The sequence below is a fragment of the Antechinus flavipes genome, chromosome 2, assembly GCF_016432865.1.
Source record: "Antechinus flavipes isolate AdamAnt ecotype Samford, QLD, Australia chromosome 2, AdamAnt_v2, whole genome shotgun sequence".
NCBI lineage: Eukaryota > Metazoa > Chordata > Mammalia > Dasyuromorphia > Dasyuridae > Antechinus > Antechinus flavipes.
In genome coordinates this window covers 281806339-281833106 of record NC_067399.1, presented here as the reverse complement: position 1 = coordinate 281833106, position 26768 = coordinate 281806339, and the positions used below count along the sequence as shown (strand labels likewise).

At 32.9% G+C, this 26768-nt stretch overlaps 1 protein-coding gene across 2 annotated transcripts in view; it reads left to right on the top strand.

Annotated features, from left to right (window-relative positions):
• ARHGAP5 (Rho GTPase activating protein 5) overlaps positions 1 to 26768 on the top strand; it is a 106663-nt gene that overhangs the window by 15357 nt on the left and 64538 nt on the right. For both annotated transcript variants that reach the window (XM_051977280.1, XM_051977279.1), the window contains exon 2: positions 409 to 4287. In XM_051977280.1, coding sequence (XP_051833240.1) covers positions 565 to 4287 — 3723 coding nt within the window. In that variant the 5' untranslated portion in view covers positions 409 to 564. The remainder of the gene's footprint in view (positions 1 to 408; positions 4288 to 26768) is intronic.

The window sequence follows — 26768 nt, the reverse complement described above, 5'->3', positions numbered from 1 at the left end:
TTTATCTGAGGCAGCACAGTTAGTAACTAATTGAGAGTATTAACACTGCTACAAGATTCTGTGATTCTAAAACCAGTTTTTCATTTGATTTTTAATATAGATAGACCTTTGAGGTAGATAATGTGTATAGCAGTATACCCATTTTACAGATGAAGAAATAGAAACTTGGAGAGGTGTGATATCTCAAGATCACACAGCTAACAAGTAGATGAATCAAGATTTGAACTCTATAGTCTTCTTCCAAGTCTAGAACCCCTTCTTCTTTACTGGCCCACTATCATATATAAAGTACAAAGATTTAGACAATTCTATTAAACTGAAATTGATAATTTGCTTTATATTGAGCAGCTACATTTTGTGTAGTAAATTAAAGAACTGACTTTTTTTCTTTTCTTTTCTTTTCTCTAGGAAGATGATCGATATTATGAAGACTTACTTTCTGCACAGAAATGAGGAAAAAACAATATAGTTCTGAAATTGAGGATTTGTATTTTTATGGAATGTTTTCAGAATGAGAAATACATCTGGTTACCTTAGTGAACGTAGAAGGATGAGAAGAGCGTTATGATGGCAAAAAACAAAGAGCCTCGTCCTCCATCCTATGCTATCAGTGTAGTAGGTTTATCTGGGACTGAAAAGGACAAAGGTAACTGTGGCGTTGGAAAGTCATGCTTGTGCAATAGATTTGTGCGTTCCAAAGCAGATGAATATTATCCTGAGCATACCTCTGTGCTTAGTACAATTGACTTTGGAGGACGAGTAGTCAACAATGATCACTTTTTGTACTGGGGTGACGTAACACAAAGTGGTGAAGATGGAATAGAATGCAAAATCCATGTCATTGAACAGACTGAGTTCATTGATGATCAGACTTTCTTGCCTCATCGGAGTACAAATTTACAACCATATATAAAACGTGCAGCTGCATCCAAATTGCAGTCAGCAGAAAAACTGATGTACATTTGCACTGATCAATTGGGCTTAGAGCAAGACTTTGATCAGAAACAGATGCCTGAAGGGAAACTCAGTGTAGATGGGTTTTTATTATGCATTGATGTAAGTCAGGGATGTAATAGGAAGTTTGATGATCAACTTAAGTTTGTGAATAACCTATATATACAGCTGTCAAAATCAAAAAAACCTATAATAATAGCAGCAACTAAATGTGATGAATGTGTAGAACATTATCTTCGAGAGGTTCAGGCATTTGCTTCAAACAAAAAGAACCTCATTGTGGTAGAAACTTCAGCACGATTTAATGTCAATGTTGAGACGTGTTTCATTGCACTGGTACAAATGTTAGATAAAACCCGTGGCAAACCTAAAATTATTCCCTATCTGGATGCTTATAAAACACAGAGACAACTTGTTGTCACAGCAACAGATAAATTTGAAAAACTTGTGCAAACTGTGAGAGATTATCATGCAACTTGGAAAACTGTTAGTAATAAATTAAAAAATCATCCTGATTATGAAGAGTATATAAACTTAGAGGGAACACGAAAGGCCAAAAATACATTTTCAAAACACATAGAACAACTTAAACAAGAACATATACGTAAAAGAAGAGAGGAATATATCAATACACTACCTAGAGCTTTTAATACTTTGCTGCCAAGTCTTGAAGAGATTGAACATTTGACCTGGTCAGAAGCCCTAAAATTAATGGAGACGCGGACAGAATTTCCACTGTGTTTTGTGGTGCTAGAAAAAACACCTTGGGATGAAACAGATCACATAGACAAAGTGAATGATAGGCGGATTCCATTTGATCTCCTTAGCACTTTGGAAGCTGAAAAAGTCTACCAGAACCATGTACAGCATCTAATATCTGAAAAAAGAAGGGTGGAAATGAAGGAAAAATTCAAGAAGACTTTGGAAAAAATTCAGTTCATTTCACCTGGACAACCCTGGGAAGAAGTTATGTGTTTTGTAATGGAGGATGAAGCTTTTAAATACATCACAGAGGCTGATAGCAAGGAGGTATATAGCAGACATCAGCGAGAAATAGTTGAAAAAGCCAAAGAGGAGTTTCAGGAAATGCTTTTTGAACATTCTGAACTTTTTTATGATCTTGATCTTAATGCAACACCGAGTTCAGATAAAATGAGTGAAATTCATACAGTTTTAAGTGAAGAACCCAGATATAAAGCTTTACAGAAACTTGCACCTGATAGAGAGTCCCTTTTACTTAAACATATAGGATTTGTTTATCATCCCACTAAAGAAACGTGTCTTAGTGGTCAAAATTGCATGGACATTAAAGTAGAGCATCTGCTTGCTAATAGTCTTTTACAGTTGGATCATGGTCGCTTACGTTTATACCATGACAGTGCCAACATAGATAAAGTTAATCTTTTCATTTTGGGAAAGGATGGCCTTGCACAAGAACTAGCGAATGAGATAAGGACACAGTCTACAGATGATGAGTATGCCTTAGATGGAAAAATATATGAACTAGATCTTCGGCCAGTTGATTCCAAGTCGCCTTACCTTTTGAGTCAGTTATGGAATGCTGCCTTTAAGCCACATGGCTGCTTCTGTGTATTTAACTCTATTGAATCACTTAGTTTTATTGGGGAATTTATTGGAAAAATAAGAACTGAAGCGTCACAGATTAGAAGAGATAAATACATGGCTAATCTTCCATTTACATTAATATTGGCTAATCAGAGGGACAGTCTTAGCAAAAGTTTGCCTATTCTCAGACACCAAGGGCAGCAGTTGGCAAACAAGCTACAATGTCCTTTTGTAGATGTACCTGCTGGTTCATATCCTCGAAAATTTAATGAGACTCAAATAAAACAAGCTCTGAGGGGAGTATTGGAATCAGTTAAACGCAATTTTGATGTTGTAAGCCCTGTTCCTACGAACAAAGATATATCTGAAGCTGACCTAAGAATTGTCATGTGTGCCATGTGTGGTGATCCATTTAGTGTGGATCTTATTCTTTCACCATTTCTTGACTCTCATGCTTGTAGTGCTGCTCAAGCTGGACAGAATAACTCTTTAATGCTTGATAAAATCATTGGTGAAAAAAGAAGAAGAATACAAATTACAATATTGTCTTATCATTCTTCTATTGGGGTAAGGAAAGATGAACTCGTCCATGGATATATATTAGTTTACTCTGCTAAAAGGAAAGCATCCATGGGAATGCTTCGAGCATTTCTTTCAGAAGTTCAGGATACTATTCCAGTGCAGTTGGTGGCAGTTACTGACAGCCAGGCAGATTTTTTTGAGAATGAGGCTATCAAGGAGTTAATGACTGAAGGAGAACACATAGCAACTGAGATCACTGCTAAATTTACAGCACTATATTCTTTATCTCAATATCACCGGCAAACTGAGGTTTTTACATTGTTTTTCAGTGATGTTTTAGAGAAAAAAAATATGATAGAGAATTCCTATTTGTCTGACAGTACCAGAGAGTCAACACATCATAATGAGGATGTTTTCCTTCCATCTCCCAGAGACTGTTCTTTTTCCTATGGTGGCTATATTGATTCAGAAGATGATACTGAAGCACCACCACCATATAGTCCAATTGGGGATGATGTTCAGTTGCTTCCAACACCTAGTGACCGTTCCAAGTATCGATTAGATTTAGAAGGAAATGAATACCCAATTCACAGTACCCCAAATTGTCATGATCATGAACGAAATCATAAAGTGCCTCCTCCAATAAAACCCAAACCAGTTGTACCTAAGACAAATGTAAAGAAATTGGATCCAAACCTTTTAAAGACAATTGAAGCTGGAATTGGTAAAAACCCAAGAAAACAAATTTCTCGAGTTACTTTGGCTCATCCTGAAGATATGGATTCCTCAGATAACTACGCAGAACCTGTTGACAGCATTTTTAAACATAAATGTTATACTGATGAAATTTATGTTGTCCCAGATGATAGTCAGAATCGCATTATTAAAGTTAGAAACTCATTTGTAAATAATGCCCAGGGAGATGAAGAAAATGGATTTTCTGATAGAACAACAAAGAGTCATGGGGAACGGAGGCCTTCAAAATACAAGTACAAGTCAAAGACATTATTCAGCAAAGCCAAATCTTATTATAGGAGAACACATTCAGATGCAAGTGATGATGAGGCCTTTACCACTTCTAAAACAAAAAGAAAAGGAAGACATCGAGGAAGTGAGGAAGATCCACTTCTTTCTCCTGTGGAAACCTGGAAAGGTGGCATTGATAATCCTGCTATTACTTCAGATCAGGAATTGGATGATAAAAAAATGAAGAAGAAAACACACAAAGTAAAGGAAGATAAAAAGGTAATTATATTTTAAAATTTTGAGTTTTTGTTTTAAAATTGTAATGTTGTCCAAGCTTTTATTTTAAATGTGTACAATTTTAAAAGACATAGGATTTGATAAATTAACCCCATTTATTGCTTGTGTGGCATTTGTATTCATGAAAATTTTACTATTCTATATCACATATTTAGTAAGCAGCCATTTCCAGGCTTTTCCACACTTGAATTATATTATCTTGAATGTCTTCTTTTAATTGCATGAGTTATTATTGTATTCCACTTATTGGCTTAATTAGTAGTTGTGGTTTCTTTTATTTTTAATGGGAGTCTTATTTGATCTTCTGTGTGTGTGTCTCTTATATGTGCACACAATTCCAGATGGATAGAATTGTTTGTACCTTGAACCTTATAGAAATAGCCTTTAGGGCCCCATATAAGAGTCAGTTAAGGGATTTTTTTCTGCTAGCTTTAAGTGAAGTGGGAACATACCACCTCCTTTTTTCCTCTTTCTCCTTCTCTCCCCTCCCTCCCTCCATTTCTCCCTTTCTCCTTCCTTCCCTCCCTTCATTCTTCCCTACCTCCCTCTTTCCTCTTCCTCCTTCTTTATCTCCTTCCTCCCCGCTTCTTCCTTCCTCCCTCCTTCCTTTCCTTCCTCCTTTCCCCTTTTTCTTCTTTCTCTTTTTTAAAGAATGTAGTGTAATGTCTCACACACAAAGATTCTCAGTATGTTTATTGAATTGAATCCTGTATTTTCCACTTAGTACAATTTTATGCCAGATGATTGTTAATTAATAGAACTTTTACATGTATTTTAAAGCCAGAAGTTTGTAGATATAACTTTCTAACTTTTCAATAGCTGTGATGGCGACTTTTTAATGTCACATACTTTTTGCTCTCCTCATTAATTTATTCTTTCCTGTCACTATACTTATCCTAGAACACAAATACTACTTCATAGAAATAATTTTGTTTCAGTTTTGACTTTTTTTCTTTTTTGTTAGTATATTGAGTATAAGATGTGTGATAGATTGTGGGTAGGCTAAAAGGTTTGAAAAATTTAATCACGCAAAATTTTTATCTTTTGGGACAGCTAGATGGTATAGTGGATACAACACCAGCCCTGAAGTCAGGAGGACCTGAGTTCAATCTAGCCTCCAACACTTAATACTTCCTACCTGTGGGACTCTGGGCAAGTCACTTAAAACCCCAGTTGCCTCAGGCTCCCCCATCCTCCCAATCTGTTTTATATTTCCTTGGGACAAAGAAATGATTTACACACTGGTAGGAAACCTTAGAAACCTGACATTATGTGGTATGACACTATAGATCAGAATTTGAATTTTTGTGAAAATTTATTTTTCAGAATTTGATTTTTTATTTGTGCCTTCTCCTAGTATCTTTTGACTGGGAGCATATTTATACAGGTAAATGGCAATAAAAAAGAATCCTTAGAGAATTTGTTAACTTGACAAGCTCAATAAAGAGATTCTTATAATGATGACAATGCCTTGAGCAGTGGGATTAGAATCTGAATAAAAATATTTGCCAGGATTGTCTACTATTTATTAAACTAGATTAGATTGAAATGCAAATATGTATACAGGAATTCTTATAAAATAAAATTTAACTTTTTTCCATTTACAACTTTCATTAACTTTTCACTGTTGTCTGGTACACCCTTGTATTTTGACAATTATCAATTATATTAAGTTTAGCGGTATTAACAAGTTCTCTTTTTTGAAAAGTTAATTTAACCTTGACTTTTTCCCCCCTCTAAAATGCCTATTTCTGCTTAGTTTACTTTTATTCATTCTTAACCACCATCACTATGCTCACTCTGACCACTTTTCTACTATTTTTAGTTATAATTTGGTGCTGAGCTTATTAATTCCTATTATTTCCTAAAACAACCATATTCTCTCTTTAGTAATTAACTGACCATTCACATCTCTTAACCAAAACATTCTAAACTAATTCTTTCCCTTAAAAAAAAATCCTATTTTACAAGGCAATGGATAAAGATTTTTTTCCCCTCTGATGTAATGATGCTCTTAGACATTTATTTGTGGCAATAAATGCATGGGCATTCACATTTTAATTATTTGTATCTTTCTTTTATCTCTAATTCTTTTCTCACTTGTATTTGAACTGAAGTTATAGTTGGGTTCAGCAGGAGAAATTTTAAAGCTGCTCTGAAAAGACAATTTTATATTTCTATTCCAGCCTATTTGACATATTTTTCGATGTTGGCATTACTATCTACATACATTTGCCAATTTTTCTGATATTAATGCTTGATAGTATTTAAACTATGGAAGAGATTGACAGGATTGACTTGGGTAAATATTTTTAATAGAGTGGGCTATTTCAGTGGCCTTCAAAGTTATGGTCCAAATACCTATTCGATAAAAGCAAAAAACCTAAAACTTTATACACCACTTATTTTATTGTTACACTTAAAAAATGTTAATTTCAATGCATCTTGATATGTGTACAAGACTGCAGTCAATACTCAATTACTGTGTAACTCAAGATGGTATAATTATAATGGAAGCAAAGTCAGGATAGTATAGAAAATTCTTGTGCCATATTTTGTAGTGGTTATATTCATTTAAAATATTAAAATGTGATTCAATACATATGTTGACACAGAGAAACCTATTCTTCTTTCTATAAAATTTACCCTTAGAAGGTTTTCTATTTATACAGATAATATTCCATGTATAAATACATGTTATTTTATCTGTCAATTGGAGAGAAGGCTAAAGAGAGAAAATTGTAGAGGCTAAACTTGGGTAAGAAAATGGTCGAGATAAATTAGAGATGGATAGTTTGGGATAATTGATAGTGTAATTGAATTAATTAAATTCCTTGAGTGTGTTTTATATCTTGTGCCCATCATTATAGTGGAGGGATTTTAAAAGTTGAAAATTTGGTTTCTTGAGAAGCATATAGTCTCTTTGCAGAGATGAGACAACACTATTTAATAAATGACTAGGTAATTCTATGATAATATATAGGCTTACTTTCACTAAGCATATTAATTGGTTTCAACAGTATTGTAAGAAGTAGTTCCATAGCAACAGTATTATAAATGAAAAGTAACCATTGGTCAGACATATCGTTTGTAAAAGTTTAAAAGAAGAAACACCAGAAAATAGTAGGGATGGGTCTCTCTGAAGATATGCTGAAAAGGAAGGAAGAAATCAAGTATTAAATGCCTACTATATTTCAGACATTTTGCTAAGTCTTTTACAAATATCTTATTTGATACTTGCAGTATCTCTGAGAGATATATTGTTTTTGTTCCTGTTTACCAGCTGAGGGTACTGACCTCAAAGTCCTAAAACACATCCCAAAGGTTTGCAGCAGCACTGGAATTAGCTAGGTTAAGAGCAAAAACTAAAATAGCCAGGTATTAGAAGGAGAGTAGAAAAGAACTTTCTCCTCCCCGGGAATAAGAAAACTTAGTTTAATATTTAGCTAAAGATGGCTGTTCGTTCTTGACTTTGAGTATTGTTTACTCTTCCTTCTCCACTCCCTTCTGCCCAATTTATCATCTACAAATACCTATAATTGGGTGGGGAATATCTCAGAGTAATAAGTCTGAACAATGTTGAGTCCTAAAATGTATGAATTTGGGAAGCTAACTGCGCTGGAGCCTGTAAATTTAGGATCCAAGTTCTTCTAACTCATTTCAGTTGCTAAGTAATCAGCTTTGAACTTATGTAACCTGGGCTAAAAATTATTTTCAAAATGATTGTTTGATTTTCTTCTTTTTGTGTTCCTGACTAGCCATGTGGAAGAATTAATTCCATACTTCTGTGAATAGGTTGTTACTGATTAGGCTTTTACTATCTTTTTGAATGAATTGTTTTTATAAATGCTTAACAAACATCACTGATATTTAACAAATAGACTGGAGCACAAACTTAAGTTAGATGCTAGTACTAAAGAAGGTTGTTAAGAGTTCCATGATATTAAGTGAAGCTTGTTCTTAGCTAATTTGTAATGTGCCCATAAAAGCAAATTTATTCTGGTAAAGTACCAAGTTCTGTGTAGATGGTAAGTAAAGTAGAGGACATTGTAGGGTAATTAAGGGAATGAATGCTTTATAGCTTGACTCAGCCTTAATTCATAGAATTTTAATTGTTAGTAAAAGAAGGTTTTCTTGGGAGGTAAAAGATATGGGAAGTTTCAAAGATTGAGTGGACTTGGTGGATGTGTGAGAGATGACCAGAAGGCTTTTAGTATTCATCAAAGGGATACACAAATTAAGATTATATGAAACCTTGAATATCAGGCTCAAGAGATTGGAACAGTTAGTAAACCATTTGAACCACTCAAATACTCACGGATTTGTAATTTCATTGATTTACATGTTCTCTCCTGTCATAGAAATAACCAATCCATGCCTCTGAATCTCAAACCTTATATAAATATATTCTCTGAAAATAGTTTAAAGGAGTAAGTGTGATGATTATGACTGATTTCAGATATCTCTTTACACTTTGGTCATTTGCCAATTAATAGAATGTAGCTGGTACTAAATGATTAATTATAAATCACAACATTGTCCATTGTCTTTGAACTGAATGTGGTTGCTGCTTGATATATTAGCCTTTTTTTTTTTTTTTTTTAAACTCTTGGTCCTCTCATATTATAGATAAACTGAAACCTTGGTGATCCCTGTGGTAGTAAATAGCAGATAGGTTTTATAATCAGGCTCTTTAACTGCACAGTTAAGAGTTTTTTTTTTTTTTTTCCCTATTCTGTTGTGTATCTCCCCTTTCTAATCATGAAAGTATATAAGAACCCCAAAAGATCTGTACCAAGAGCCTAACTTTTTTTTTTAACCCTAGCTTTTCTATGCTGCTTTTGAACTATTTTCTACATTTATTTGTATACTTAGAATAAACTTCGTTGTTCAGTTACTTCAGTCATATCTGACTTTTTGTCATTTGAGACTTTATTGGCAGAGATATTAGTTTGCCATTTTCTTTGTTTATAGCTTACTTTACAGATGAGGAGCTAAGGCAAAGAGGATTAAGTTATTTTCTCAGAGTGATACAGCTAGTTAAGTGTCTTGAGGCCAAATTTGAACTTGGGGGAAAATAAGTTTTCCTTTCTTTAGGTCTGGCAGTCTATTTACTGTGCCAGTATTGTATACCTCTTTCAATTTTACTGTAGGCATAACTCTTCTTCATGCCCTTAGTCACCTAGGGACTATTAAAATAAGAGATTTTTCACATTGAGAGTTGATTATGTGCATGACATAACAACAGATCTGGAACTCCCCTAACACCTCCCCAAAAGGGAAAGAAGAACACAGATACTGGTATTAAATGGTTCAAATAAAAGAAGTTTAAAGATAGGGTGAGAAATGAGAACATTGATGTTCAAGATTAATCCTTTAATGTACTGATAATCTGAAAGGGTCCTCTAAATTAGCCTTTATCTTATTTTTTTGGCACTGCAGACTTCTGTGAAGCCATCTAAGGGGTTCAATATAGGGGAGAAAAAGTTTAAATGGCAAAAAAGCAAACAGCAGACCTATCTCCTAGGTCAGTTGCACACAGTATGTATGCAGAAAGGTATCACATTGATTAAAGGTGATAATATAATAAAAGATAAATTATTAGACTAGGATCAGACATAAGATTTGTATACTAATACATAGATTTAATCAAAATCATTGTTATTTGTAATTTGTGGACTAATGCACAAGCCAAAAATATAGTCTAGCTTGAATTCATAATACCTTATAGAAACAATTTTGAGAAGTGACATTTATAACCCCATTCTGGCCACATTCAATAGGCTTTTTCAGGTGTTATCATTCTAAGCCCTTCTATTGCATTTCACAAGAATCACTCTCCTTGAAGCTCTCCTTCTTTCTATATGACAATACTTTTTGCCCAAACTATACCTCAATAAGGGCCCTTTTTCCAAATACTTAATAACTATTTTGGATATCCTTTGAATTGAATGGGGGAGTGCATGATAAAAGTGACTTCTTATATAATTGGGCAGCAGTAAATAAGATGGACTAGAGGTGAGAAGGGAAGAAAACCTGAAAGTAGGCAGAGATACTCTTGTAGCCAGGATATTCTTGTAAAAATTTACATATGAAGTGATGACAGTTTGTTGGAATAGAAGTGTTGGATCAAAATGAAAACAGATACTATGGGATGGCTTAATAATAGCAGTGTAGGAGAAGAAAGTCTGTAGACAGAAGTGAATATCATTAACACAAATTAAGGGTGCTACTTTACAAATCAAAGTGAGTTTTGTGGGGGTTTTGATATAGAATATATGAATGTTGAAATGGTAGAAACTACCGAAGATTTATACTGATTACCATTATATACTAGAAACCGTCATTTAAATAAGAGGCCATGTTTAGGCATTTCTATGTTTAATTCATCTAAGAAGTAGGGAAAGATAATCCCAAGGTTCTTTGGGAATATACTTCAGGACATGCTTTTCTACTTTTTGTCTCTATCACTATTTTTTCTTTTATTGCTCCACCCTGTCTTACCAATTTGATAATAGTTGCTTTGAGTGATCTGTTGTCTTTTTTTCTTCTTCTCATTCTTCATTAATGATCTCTCTACTTCATTTTACATTGTTGACCACCTCTTCTTCTTGACACTAGCCTCTCCTGGTTCTCTTCTACTCTTTTCTCCTTTCTACGCCTAATTCTTCATGACCTTAATGTTTCCAGTGGTTTAGTAATCTCTCTGACATATCTGTGCAAGGTGTCCCAAAAATCATAATGCCTTTTAAAGCTATTTAAAATTACATTGAGATTCTTGCAATACTTGTAATAGAACTGTATAGAATTGGTTCTCATCTATGCACTAAACTTTTCCCCATGGTGCCAGTTACATATTTCAAAATGGATATCCTGCTGTGGGCCTCTCAGACTCAACATGACCAAATAGAATATTTCTCCAAACCCACCTTGAAACCTTTGCTATTTCTGGCAAGGGCATAGTCTTTCTTTTAGTCTCCCAGGTTTCCACACTCATGTCTTCCTTAGTTCTCTACCTTCTCTCATCCCGAACATTCAGGTAGTTTTTAATTCTTGCCCTGTCTACTTCCACAATTCCATATCCAACCCCTTGTGTGTGTATGTGTACTCATACAAGTTCTACCTTACTCGAAGCTCTTTTTAATTGGTCTCCTTGTCTCAAGTCTCTTTCTGCTCCAATGTATTTTCTCCATAGCTACTAACATGATTTGCCTTATGTGCACATATGACCTTGTCATTCCTATCTCTATTCAACAAAAGCCCCAGAATTCTCTGTTGTGTCTGGTATCAAATATAAATTTCTCTGATTGTTAAAGCCTTTTACATCTTGGATCTATTCATTGGACCTATTTACATATTACTACCTATCTTGAATTCTTATTGATGTTTAACTAAACTAACCTCTTCTGATTTTTCTTACACAAGGCGGGCATTCCATCTCTCATATTTACATCAGTGGTGGTTCCCCATAGCTGGAATGCAGTCCCCCTTCATGGAATGAATCTCTTACTTTAAAGATACATCACAAGCACCAACTTATACAAAAATCCTTTCCTAATTCTTTCTACCTCTGGGTCCCCTCTTCCCAATTACCTTGGATTTATTTTTAATTTATTCTGTGAATATATATACACAATATATGCATGTAATATATAGTTCTTAAATTTGATAATTATAACATACAATTACGTGTGTATATACATACATATACGTGCTTACATATATATTTGTTTATGTTCATGTTATTTCTCCTGATAGACTATAAGTCCCTCAATATGATGAATGTTACATTATTTGTATTCATTTCCAAATTGGTACATAGTATCTGGTACATAGTAGATGCTTAATAAATACTTGTTGATTGATGATATCTCCTAATAGGTAGTAAATGTTCCTTTATGTTTTTGAAAATCACTTATGTTGTCAATTAAATTTATATCCTTTGGTTATATGTTTTGAGAAATTTTTAACATCTATTTGCTTTTTGTTGCAACATAGCCCATCTTATTTTTAAAGTCGTTTGCATATATGAGTTGTATGATTTTTCTGCAAGCTAAATTTATGTTTTTGGGGTTGTTCATTTGTTTCAGTTGTGTCCAACTTTTTGTGACCCATTGGGGTTTTCTTGGCAAAGATTCTGGAGTGGTTTGCCATTTTCTGCTCCAGCTCATTTGTCTTTGCTCATAGGTTTTATTCTCTGGTTTTATTCTCTAGTTTTTGTCTTCAATACATTTTATACAATCTTCTTACCTTTTGAAAGCTTAAACTCTTATTTTGTTGTCATTATAACTACATGCATACATATGTTACTGTATTGCAGCTTGGAAGTAATTTTAGAAAAAGTTAACTTCATAATTTTATAGAACTGGATTTTTAACTAATTGCTCCCATGCTTAGAGCAGTTAAATGTCCTATAACCAATCCTTTGTTAATTCTTTTTATACAACAAAGAGTATTCCCTCCAAAGAAAGCAAAAGGGAAAGTGTTTTTCTGTGTTTCATCTCCTTTAGAAGAAAACATTCTTATTGTTAAATAGTCCTTATTCTCTTGTTAAGTATAGTGTCTTGCATGTTAATAATAATAAAATATAGTAGATGGCATTTATTTCATTTTCATGTTATTCATATATTATACACTATCATTTTCATTTTATAGATAAAAATTCACAGAAAAATGGGCTAAGTAACATACTCATTCTTGTACTCCAAGTTCAATGCTTTGTTTGCTAGACTACCCTGCCTTTGCACATTAGATACTTGTTTCATAGTTTGAAACAAATTAATTTTTTAATTAAGCCTACCTTGCGAGGTCTTTTTTTTTTTTTTTTTTTTTCCTGAAAATTTCTCCTTTCTTGCTTAGGTTTAATTTTAAGCCTGCCTTTTGATAAATCTAAACCCAATTTGATATGGTGTACTAATTAAAAGTTATTCTTATGTTTATATGTTACAAAATATTTTTGCTATCTGAGGCTCATCAGGGAAGATTTGGTTGCTGTTTTTTAGGATCTTGCCACATAGTTAAAGGATATATGGAAAGATAATGAATAATAAAAATATTAATATGAGTATCAAGTGAATGCTACAGGTGAAATAATAGCAATAATTTTGAAATGTTCCCTTGATTTTTGTGATTAGAGCCTAAGCCAATGTGGAAAGAATCAAGGATTATTGTCATTCTTTTTTTAATCTGTTAAATACAAACAAGTATATATAGAATAACTTGATGGTATAATTTTAGAAGGCATTAGCATTAAGGAGGACTGGGACATCTTTTTATTGAAGATGGAATTTTATTAAAAGACTTGAAAAAAGTTAGGGGAAACCAGGAGGCCGAGAAGGAAAGGAATTCCCGTCACAGGGGATAACTAGTAAAAATTCAATGTTACTGCATTATAAAGTATACAGAGAGAAGCCAGGTGTAAAGAAGACTGAAATGTTAGAAAGGAACAAAATTATAAAAGGCCAAAGAACTTCATCCTAGAGGTAATAGAAGCCACTGGAGTTTGTTAAATAAGAGAGATGACTAGACTTGAGCTTTATGAAAATCTCTTCAATAGTTGTAGTAAAAGTGTATTAGGCGGGTCACTAGGTGGTGCAGTGGATAGAGCACCAACCCTGAAGTCGGGAGGACCAAGTTTAAATCTGGCCTCAAAGACACTTCCCCCCCCCATAGACACTTAATACTTCCCAGCTGTGTGACTCTGGGCAAGTCACTTAACCCCAATTGCCTCAGGGGGAAAAAAGTGTGTTAGAGTAGGGAGAGACCTAAGGCAGAGAATTCAACCAAAGGCTTTTTTTTGGAGTAGTCTAGTTATAAGGGAATGAGGGCTTATACCAGGGAGTTGTTAGAAATGTCAGAAGAAAGAAAGGAATGTATAGAAAAAAGGTTGTGAAGGTAGAATCAACTGGATTTGGCAAAAAGTCGGTATGGAAGAGGCTGCCAGGTAGTAAAGAGTCCAGAATGACACTAAATCTGTATGCCTGTGATGATGGTGATGTCCTCCATGGTAATAGGGAAGTTAAGATTGGAAGACTTTGAGGAAGGGAGAAAATAACAAATTCAATTTTGGACATATTGCATTCAAGATGTAGGACATGATTTGAAATTTCCATTAGATAATTAAGAGATAAGAACTGGAAGTTAGGTTGGATAAATATCTGAGAAACTTCTGCATAGCTGATGTAAAAGGTGATATAATGTCTTATACACTATTAATGGAGTGGCCAAAGTAATGATTTTAATCTTGAGTCTCATACATTCAAAAGGAACATTTCTAGTCATTGTGTCATTGCTGTTGTATCTTAAACCTTCTCAACAGTATACTAACTGATCACAGTTCAAAATGAACATTGTAAACACATTATCCTGGCCCTATATCTAATGAATTATGAGACTTTGAATAAGTCATTTACTTTTTTGGGTCTTCAAGTCCCTAATTTTAATAATGAAAGATTGTAATTTAGAATCATAAAATCTTAATGCTATCAAGACTTAAGGAAATCTGGTTGGTTTTTGTTTATTTTAATGAAGAAAAGTTCAGGTTGTTATTGACTGATAAGTCTTTGGCAGTCCTTCACTTCTTTTCTGGCAGGAGACTGACAGTGAATTGTCATAATTTCAGGAGAGAACTAGAGAAGACATACACCAAAGCTCTAAGGTTCCAAATTCTAACTTGACTCAAAGATGACTTAATTTTTAAAATCTTCTATATAGATTAAGTTCTGCCAATGGATTTTTTTTTTTAAACACCACATCAACATATTTTGCTTTACTAGCTTTCCGGGGATCCATTAAGTTCCAAAGCCCCAAATTTTCTTTTTCCTTGAATACTGTGCTTTAATAAGTATTAGTAGAATTGAGTATACCATATTCCTATAACATTCTCACTTGGTGACTATTTCCACTTACTTCAACTCAAAGAAACAGGAGAAAGACCAGATATATATATATACTCTTTCCCATTATCATTCCCATGCCATTTTTCTGCTGCTATCATTTAATGATTTTTCTCTTTTGGGGCCAGTGTAATTGTCCCCATCTTTGTTGCTTTCATCTGCCAATGTTCAGATCTTGCTCAACTTTTTGTTTAGTTTCTCAGTAAATTTTTTATCTTTTGTTTTTACATTGCTCAATTTTTTTTCTCTATCCCTTTCTCTTCCTCCTTCCAGAAAGCCATTTCAATTAACAAAGAATATTTTTAAAGGGAAAAAAGAAAGAGGAGAAAAAGCTTTAAAAAGCAATTAACATACTGAAAAAGTCTAAATTTGTGTTATATAGCTCCTGCCTCAACAAAGGAGTGGGGTAGAGGTATCTTCTCATATTTCTTCTTTGCAACTATTCTTGTTTATTTGGAAACATTTACTTTTGATTGTTTTGTAATTCTTTCCGTTTATATTTTATAGTTACTACATAGTGCTTTCTTGTCTCTACTATGATGATGTCAGATTGTGTAAGTCTTTTCATTATCTATATTTGCCATATCATTTCTTATCGCAGAATACTATTGCATTATAATATTATTTGATATTATACTTTTTGTCTTATTATAATTCTAGCACTGCAATTTGGAGTCACTTAAACTAAATGATCCTAATACCTGTAGAAACATAGGCAAAACAGATACTTTGTACTTTTTCATTGTTAATTCTGCATCCAGTAGATAAGGGTTATGACTTCTTGATTGGATGAACTCTTTTTTTTTTTTTTTTTTTTCATTTTTTTCTGACCTGCTATGACCCCATGGTTTTTTTGTTTTTGTTTTTGTTTTTTTCATTTTTTTTCTGGATGAACTCTTGACCTGCTACAGAGGTCTTTAATCATTCTCATTCTCTTGCTGCTTGCCTCAGTTGAAAGATCCTTCTACCAGACCACAAACTCTTCCTGGTAAACAAATACTCTTTACTTGAACTTCACCTTGATCTGGTCCTTATTCTACATCTGGCATTCCTTATCTATTCTCAACCAAACTCATTCATAGGGTATATAATCTTGCCACTTAAACCCCAACTTATAGCATATTCCCTTCCCAACATATCTTCTTCACCCTGAAACTGGGATGAGTTTTTTGCATGTGGGGACATACTTCTATCTCTTTATATTGCCAGTGTGTGTATTTGCATTGTTTTGCCTGTTTTCTGTGTCATATAATGATGAAGCTCATATTTGTATCATCTTGAGTGCTAATTTTCTGGCAAACCTAGGTATTCTATTTTACCTGATCATGAGCAGTCACAAATAAAGTAACCACAGTTTATTTAGCCATTCCCCAATTATTGGATATCTGCTTTGTTTCCAAATCTTTTAAGTGATAAAATATTTTGGTGTATATTTTGGGCTTTCTTCTTATCAGTGACCTCCTTGGGTTATGTCCCTATGCTGGAATCTCTTAAGTCAAGGGGTATGCACATTTTAGTCACTTTGTGTAATTCCAAGTTTCTTTCCAGAATGGTTGTAGTCTTTCACAATTCTATCAATAATATATGAGTGTGCCTAGCTTTTACAACTCTTGATTATTCCTTTCTTTTGTTAGCCCTGCCAGTTTTCTCAGTGTGAAATAAAAACTTAGGAATATTACTCTCAACTTTTAAAAAGTGACTTTAATAATTGGTTTCTGGAATTTCTCTTTACTTCATTTTCTGTTATCATCTTTGGGGACTTTGTTTATGTTGAAGATCTTACCCCTCTGATAGCCTAATAATTTGTTTCTTCAGCTTCAACTCTAGTTATTTTAATTCTTTATAATAATATGATTTCAGTTTGAACTTTAGGATTTCCAACTTATGCTGCAAGATCTAGAATTTTGAAATTCCATGATATTAGCCTCTTCTCTTAGTTTTTCACTAATACTAAACTCAATCATTGCCCTCACTACAACTTATACTCCAATCCTTTGAAGGAAATTTTCTCAGTTCACCTTCCACCCTCTGGCTTTATTCACCTTTACAACTAGCCTTGACCATATTTTAATAATTAATTAGCCACTATGCTATGCCTTAACTTCTAGCCCCACACTCTTGTTCCAATTTTTATAATTCCCAGCCCTATTCAGTTGGGCTCCTGTGTTTATAACCTTGGGATTATCTTTGACTTTTCTTATTTCCTCAACATATACATCTAATTACTTGCCACTTGTTGTTACATATTATTCCCCTTATATCCTAATATCTTTTCTTCCCATGGTATAGCCGTCTTAGGGTGATAACAACCTGAAGTGTAATAATACATTTGCCTCTACTCTCTTTTTTTCTTTCTCCTCTTGATCTATATACTTGAACAAACATTAAATGTCTTATTGTGTGCAAGTTCTTTCCTAGTCATAGATCTGGCCTTTAGAAAACCTCAGTGCCACTCTTTTGCTTTTTAAGTAAAGTTAAGCTTCTTCTACCCTTAGAAGTTCAGACCCAGTATGTAATGAATCCAATTCCTAGACTTTTAGCTCCAGGATTATTTTCACTAGTTGTTCTTCTGGTCATTCCAATCTTGACCATTCCATTCCCAGTGTTATTCTTCACAATCTCTCTATAAAATGCTGTGATGATGGTTGGGTGGACAGTAATTATGTATTTAATTTTACAAGACGGCCAAAGGACCATCTCATTTTATTGTGTGAATAGGAGGTTCCTGTCTATTCACTGGAGAGTAGAGATAGATTCTTCTTGGAAAACAGGGGAAAGCCATAATAAACCTAGTACTTTAGGGAATTCAATTTAATAATATTGTAGAAATCAAATTGGAAGGGGTAAATATTTGAGTTAGGGAGTCCAGTACATAAGAATTACCAAGTTAATGGATGTATTCCATTTAACCTATTATTCTTTCTTGGTAATACTAGATGTTATGGTTAAGTGCACAGTGATTTTCCTGATGTTAGGTTTTAATATTTCTTTATATATCCTTGACACCTTAATCTTAATGATTCTGTTTTGAAGTGATTTTTAAGTTGAGGTAAAGTTTGTTTTATAAATAAATCTACAACCTGTTATGTGTATAAAGCTAAGTGGTATAGTGGTTTGAATATTGGCATTGGAAACAGGATTATTTATCCTTTATTATTCTTATTTATATAATATTTATATTTATATATTTATACAATATATTTTATGTATTTATTTGTGTAATATATTTATATAAATATATGTTTATATAAAATATAATATATAATATAATAATTATATATTAATTCATATTCTTCCTCAGATACTTAATAACTTTATGATCCTGGGTAACTCATTTCATCTCTCTACCTTAGTTCCTCATCTGTAAAATGAAGTTTTTAAGAGCACCTACCATTCATGATTTTGAGTATAAAATGAAAAAATATTTATAGAGCACTTTGACAATCTTAAGGTGCTAAGAAATGCTAGCTATTGTTAATAAGAAGACAAAACTCTTTCACTTTGTTAAGAGTCCCCTAATTGTCATAGATACAAGGTGACTAAGTTAAATTTTTCTTTATCTTTCTTTCTTTCTTTTTTTTTGGAGTTTTTTATTACAAAGCATATGCATGGTTAATTTTTCCAACATTGACCCTTGCATAACCTTTTGTTCCAAATTTTCCCCTCCTTCCCTCCACCTCCTTCCTTAGCTGGCAGGTAGTCCAATACATGTTAAATATGTTGAAATGTATGTTATATCCAATATATGGATACATATTTATACAATTATCTTGTTGCTCAAGAAAAATTAGATCAAGAAGGAAGAAAAGAAAGACAGTTCTCTCTCTGGGTGTAGATGGCTCTCTTTGTCACCGCACAAATGGAACTGCTTTGAATCATCTCAATATAGAAGAGAACCAATTTTATCAGAATTGATCATTGTATAGTCTTCTTGTTGCGGTGAATAATAATCTCCTGCTTCTGCTCATTTTACTTAGCATCAGTTCATGTTGGTCTCTCCAAGCCTCTCTAAACACCCTGCTGGTTGTTTCTTACAGAACAATAGTATTCTGTAACATTCATAATTTATTTAGCCATTCTCCAATTGATGCTCATCCACTCAGTTTCCAGTTTCTTGCTACTACAAAGAGGGCTGCCACAAACATTTTTATACATGTGGGTCCTTTTTCCTCCTTTAGAATTTCTTTGGGATATAAACCCAAATAAACCAAGATATTTGGGTTTATATCTTTGGGATATAAACCGAAAACAAAACTAGGTTTCTATTTTGATCCTGAAACATTGCTGAATCAAAGGGTTCCAATTGCTCTCCAGAATGCTTGGATCTGTTCACGGTTCCACTGGCAACGTATCAGTGTCCTGGTTTTCCCACATCCCCTCCAACATTCGTCATTATCTTTTCCTATCATCTTAGCCAATCTGGCAGGTGTATCCCAGTGTAATGTATAGTATCCCAGAGTTGTTTTAGTTTGCATTTCTCTGAGCAGTAATGATTTGGAGTGCCTTTTCATATGACTAGAAATAGTTTCAATTTCTTCATTCGAAAATTGTCTGTTCATGTCCTTTGACCATTTATCAATTGCAGAATGGCTTGGTTTTCTTTATCTTTCATTGATTTTGTAGGTTTTAGTCAAATCTGCTCTCAGCTTCATTACATTTAGATTGAAGAACTGTCATCTTTTTGGGAAGGATCAGGCCCTATTCAAAAGGAATAGATTAGTTAAAAAGATATAGTAGAATAGTAATATGTTTTTTAAAAATTTTTAAAAATTTATTTTCAGCTCCAAATTCTCTCTCTTCCACTACAGCAAAAAATATGATAACCATTGGTATACATCTTAAAAAACCTTTTTGTTGGTTTTCCTATCTTTTTCATTTTTGTTAAAAATTAAGAAAACTGTTTTCTTTTCCTTTTATCTCTTTCTTGTCCTCCCTGACAAAGACACATACAGAAATAAAGAGAAAAATGATACTCTAGTAACATGTTCACAGTCATGGATTTGCCAGATTGGCGATGTCCAGAAAATATGTGTCAGTTTGTACTCCATCCATTATCTCTTTTTGGGGAAATAACTAGTATTCATAGATTTTCTGGAGTATTCCAAAATTGTCTCTCTCTATAATGTTGCTGTTCCTATAAATTATTCTCTTGGCTCTGTTCTGCATCATTTCATTCATGTAGTTTCTAGTTTCTATGAAACCCATCCCTTTTATCATTTCGGATGTTCAGTTATTCCCCATTTTATGAATTCCCTTTTTAAGTTGTTACCACAAAAAGAACTATAAATATTTTTGTGTACACACATCCTTTTTCTCTTTGGTCTCTGGGGTATAGAGTATATATGTGTGTGTGTGTATATATATATATATATATATATATAGAGAGAGAGAGAGAGAGAGAGAGAGAGAGAGTGAGAGTGTGTGTGTGTGTGTGTGTAGGGTATATCATTTGTCACATTTGACTTTCTATTACTTTATTGCACTGAAGTATTATTTCAAATTTAACCTAATATACTCAGATCTCAGAATATGAAGTTCTGAATTTTACATATAGTGCTGTTTAATTTTTTTAAAAAGTTTTTGTTGGTCTGTTTCTCATATTACCATAGTTATCCTAAGTATCATTCTCCCTCTCTTCTCAGAAAGTCATTTCATATGACAAATAGTGTTTTTTAGAAAGAAAAAGAAAAAATCAGTACAACTGATAGATTATTGAGAAAGCCCCAAAATTTCTTTAGTGTGTAACATTTATTGATCTCCTACCTCCACAAAGTGAGTAAGTTGGGAGTATTTTCACACACATTTTTATTCATATTTTTCTTGGTCTTTATAATTTTGTCATATTTATTTTTATTTTTTTCATGTGTAATTGTTAATTTACATTTACATTGTTCTTATTACTTTGTATATTGTTTTCTTGATTCTCTTTACTTCATCTGCATCACTTCATATAGATTTTTCCATGCTTCTCTGTTTTCATCATGCATCATATCTTACAGCACAGTTATAATACATTGTACTTCTATTGAGCCATTTCTCAGTTGATGGACATTTACTAGTTTCTAAGTAGTACTATTAATTTAAATATTTTATTGATATATTTATTTTTTCTTTTCTGAAAGTAGTTTAGAAACCTTTTTGTTGTCTTTCCTATTCATTTTTCTGAAGAGGAGAAGTGAATAATCTGTAATTTTTCTCCTTTTGTAGGCACTAAATTGCTAATAGACATTATTGTAAATTTGCTGGACTTAATTAAGCTTTATAGTAGATAGTAAGAAATAAACAAATACAATACAAATTAGATTATAATAAATGTTCATGAGTTATAAAGTGCTTTGACATTAGATGAGGAATTCTTTGTTTTAACTATTCTTTTAGACTAAAGAGGAAAGATGTGATTTACCTTTTAGTTTCATTAACATTTACCAGGTTCTTTACTCAGATTCTTTTGTTATATTTATAGATGTTACTGTATAATAGGACACGTTAAAGAATTGGTTATAAGATTTTGGAAATCAAATTCTATTTCCCCATTTGACTTTAATAATTTTTATCATACAACCTGAGATTTACTCACACTGAAAAAATCAAAGTGGATTTTAAAAATTCCTATACACTAAATAATTTTCTAGGTTACCAAATGGCACAACAGAAATATTTCTATATGTATACGAAAGAGACATATGCCATGTGAATTCTAAGCTTTAGAAATAAGTGATGAAATTACTGAGCTGTTTCTGTTTAGAGGAAAATATGACCAGCCTTGAGTAATCCTTTTTTGTTATCTTGATACATAACCACGTAATCATTCAATTCAGATTAAGTAGCTATGACATGAAAGAAGCAGAAGAAAAGGATATTTAATTTTTCTACGTATCTCTGGCCTTAGTGATATAATATTTATATACAGATAGATTGAAATTTTTGTTGGTATGCTCTTAATATTAATAGTTTTTAAGAAATTTTTTTTTTGAGAACTAACCTAATTTTCTTTTAGTTTTCAAAAGATACTCTCTTAGTCTGGTTCTATCCCTTTTCCCCAATAACATTTTTTATGGAGCACCAGAATGTATTGTTCACAATACGTGAATCTTATACTGCTTATAGAAGAGTAGAGGGGTGGAAAAAAGTATTTTTAAGTGCCTTCTATGTGCCAAGCACTGTGCTGAGCACTTTTAAATTTTTTTAAAGATTGCTTTGAATAGACAATAAAAATACTACTCATAGTTTCAGTGTACAAAATAAGTTTAGTTCTGTTACTAAGTAAATTTTAAGTAAACATTTAGATAGCAGGGAGTTGTTTTTTTTTTAAAACATTTCACAATTCCCCTTCCCTTCCCCCCCTTATAATTCTTTATGCTTTGTTGTTTCAGCAACAGTTGAAAATCACAAATAATTGAAGTTACTTTATCATAATACTGCATATATTCAATCTGTTTATTGTGGTTTGTAGATATTTACAGAAAATTTTTAGGCCACCTACCTTAAAGGAAAACTTTTTCTCTGCACTACCTTTTCTCACAGCATAGTATAGAGACGATGATTGTTAGTTTTCAAAGTATATGGCAAAACGTTTATTTATCTGATTGTAAAATTTTTTTAATTCTTAAATTAGAAAGTATAATTTTTCTTGCTCTTCCACTAAGGAGTGTGGTATAATGGAAGGCATGTTACATGATCAAGAAAAATCTAAGTTTGAATTCCCCTTGCAACACTTACTAAGGGATGTGAAGTTGGACAAATCAATTAAACAGCCTCATTTTTTCTCTGCAAAATGGGAGATACTTATAGTTATGAAAGAGAGAGAGAACAAGGACATATCATATATATAAACCATCTTACACAGTTTTGGTCTTTGTGTAAAAGATAACTAATGAAGGAAAAAATCAATATTTAACATATTGAATATAGATTGACATAGATTTAGACTGGAAAGAGACTTGAAGAATCAACTAGGCCAATCCTTTCATTTTACATGAGGAAAATGAAGCTTTGGGAGATTATAACTTGCCCAGGGTCATACAGGTCTTAAGAGGTCAAGATAGGATTTGAATTCGGGCTCAACTCTAAATCTATTCTACCATGGTATAATCTATGCACCAGCCTGAAAAGTGACTCTCCCTGTTGATAAAGAGTGAGGAATATCCTTTAACCAAGTAGGGTAATTAGGGAGAGAAATAAACAAAATTGCAATCTTGGGATAATGGGTTTCAATCATTATAGTTACAAATAAGAAAAATGAATTCGAAGTTATTACAGACTATTTCTTAAGGATACCAACCTGCTGTTGCCAAAATGGTTAACAAATCTGTACAGTCAAACCTTTTAAATTTAAAACTGGCCAAATCTTTATAAAATAAGCTTATAAAAGAGCTATAGAGAAGACCAATATATGTTTCTCACTGATTCTCTTGCTTTAATACAGACACCTAACATTTTAAGCCCTATACAATTTATTTCCTGGCTTATTTACCCTACTCTGAGAGATTATGTAGACATCCTAGAAAAAATGGCCTTGCTTTCTCTCCCCATATTATATTGTACATCCTAATGATATATGGCTTTGCTCAGATTTTCTTTTCCCATGCCTGAATTCTATTTTCATTTCACCTTTGTCTCTTAGAATCTCTAGTTTCTTTCAAAGTTCTGCACAGACACCATCTACTTACCCAAAGTATTTTTTGAATCCTTCTTTCCTTCTTCCACTCTGCCTTTGCTTTATTTTATTTGTATTGCAGTTAAGAGTTTGCTATAGTATTGTAAATTAAATAATATCTCCTTGTAAGTCTTTTTACAAGTCCTTTTCTCTTTTTCCTCCTCCTTCAACCAACTGTCCTTACTTGGGACCTCATAGCAATATGGGATTCTTGTTGTTGTTATTTTTTATGTGTTTGTCTTAGCCTCATTCTGTGTAAGTTCTTTGACAAGTTCGGGCAAAATTTATGTCATAAGAATCAAAATAGTAAATGGAAGATATGTGAGGTTTGGCCTGAGTTTGTTTCAGTTCATCAAGAACTGTTTCTCTTTGAGAAAGGTAGAAGGACTTAGAGCTTAATCTTAAAGTTCTTCTTGTAGTTCAGAGCTATAGTTAGTTCCAACTCCTTTATAGATTAGGAAAAACTGAAGATTAAAGGAGTTTAAGTGACTTGTTCAATCAAGATAAGTGATTGAAAGAACTAGGCTTGAAACCTAGGACTACAGATCCTAAATTTTCAATTTTTCATATGTAAAATGGAGATAAAAATACTCTAGCTACCTCATAAAGAGTTGTTAGATAACATGTTTAACTTTTTTTTAATATCTTTATTAGCATTATGGAAATGAGAGGTGCCACCATTAAGTCCTATCCCATTTACCTTAGTGCTTTACTCACTCACATGTGCTCAGTAATTACTTATTCAATTGAGAAAAGATGTGGTCATGTTGTGTTTCTGTCCTCACTTTTTTCATTCTGTAATACTTTCTTTGGGGATGTGGCATCTGTGGCAGAGAGAACTATGAGCTTTCACTTAGTAAATAGGAAGTTTTGCCAGAGTGCTTTTTGCTGATTTGAAGTTTGTATTTTTTAAATGCAAACTGATAATTACTAGCAAATCAGTTTGTCAAATGTTTTCATGAAACATTTATGAAAAACAAATTTCTATACAATCATACTTGGTATTAGTTTCATTAATTTTTCACTATAATAAACATCAAGTACCTACTATGTTTTGGACACTCTGCTGAGTGTAGAGATATAAAAAGGTGAAGAACAGTCCCTACCTTCCATGAGCTGGCAAAATAGTGGGGGTAGGGTAGAAGTAAGTAAAAAGCATGCTTATATACAAGATAAATAGGAAATAATCAACAGAAGAGGCATTGGAATTAAGAGGAGATAGGAAAGACTTCTTGTAGTAGGTGAGATTTTAGTAGAAACTTAAAGGAAACCCAGAAAATCAGTAGTGGGAATGGAGAAGGGAGAACACGTCACACTTAAGAGATAGCTAGAGAATAATGCAAAGAACTGAGAGAAGCCAGGAGGCTCATGTCACTGGATTAAGCATGTTGAGAGATAAAGTGTAAGAAGACCAGAAAGATAAGCTAGATTATGAAGAACTTTAAGTGCCAAACAGTATTTGCATTTGCTCTTGAAGGCAATAAGAAGCCATTGGCGTTTATTGAGTAAGGGTGTGACATGATCAGACTTGGAATTTTAGGAAAGACATTTTAGTGGTTGAATGGAAGATGGATTAGATTTAGTCTTTGTGGCAGGCTGATTCACCAGCAGCCTGCTGCAGTAATCAAGATATGAGGTGATTCTGGCCCTGCACTAGACTGATGGTGTTAGGTAAGGAATAATTATTAAAAGAAAGAAGAGGAAATCCTAATACCTAAATTAAAATTATACTAAATATCAAAGAATAAAATTTCATTTTAAATCACATATTTAAAGATGCTTGTATTTGACAGTAGGGATTGTTTCATTTGTATTTGTAGCCTTGGTGCCTAGCACATAATAAATGTTTAATGATGCTCATGGATTAGTCAACTGTTATATTTAGTTGACATATAAATAATTTAATTTCTTTTTTTTTTATATTTTTGGCAGTTTTTCTCTATTTACTCTTTGTTGCATGATAGTAACTCATCTTATTTTTTGAAGGCTACAATAGTGTTATTTCTTAAGCATAATTTTTTTTTTCTTTGAAAGCCTCTACTCAGAGGTTTTGTTCCCTACTTTTTAATTGCTTTCAAGGTTTATGTTTGGTGGTTTGTTTGTTTTTAAAATTTGTCCATATTTGCCACATTATCATCCTTAGTTTTTGAAATACAAGCCAAATGTCAGGTCTAAATAAAGATTAGACTGGTGCTAGTTATCAAGGAAAAACTTGCCTTTATTGCTACTTCAGAAGTGATTTTTATTGACCACATACTGGTTGTAGGATTGTCAGAAAGCTCTCTCTCTCTCATAATCCACATACTGGTTGTAGGATTGTCAGAAAGCTCTCTCTCTCTCATAATCCAAACAACTTTGTAGAACTCTTTAAATTGCAGAACTCTTCATTTACATTGGCATAAGCAGTTTATTCACTAGAATGAAGTCACAAGTCTGGTTTTTAAAACTCTCTCAGAAAAACAGCCATAATACAAATACACTTAAAACATAACATACCCCCCCAAATTTTGTATTTTCTTCCTTATTCATAACTGGAGATTTGATTCTATTAGATTATGGTAGATACTCTTTCTTTCATTGAATATATTATGCTTTTAACACACTCTTCACCCTCCTCCTTCCCCTTTTTCCTCTCCTCCCTCAGAATTGATCATTGTATAATTTTGCTGTTGCCATGTACAATGATCTCCTGGTTATGTTAATTTCATTTCATCAGTTCATGTAAGTCTCTCCAGGACTCTTTGAAATCATCCTGCTGATCATTTCTTATAGAATAATAATATTCTATAACATTAATATATCATAAATTATTTAGCCATTCTCTGATGGATATCCACTCCGTTTTCAGCAGAAACATATCTTTTAAAATCAAGACTTACTTTAGCCATTTTTAAATGAGGGAAGTTCTAAAA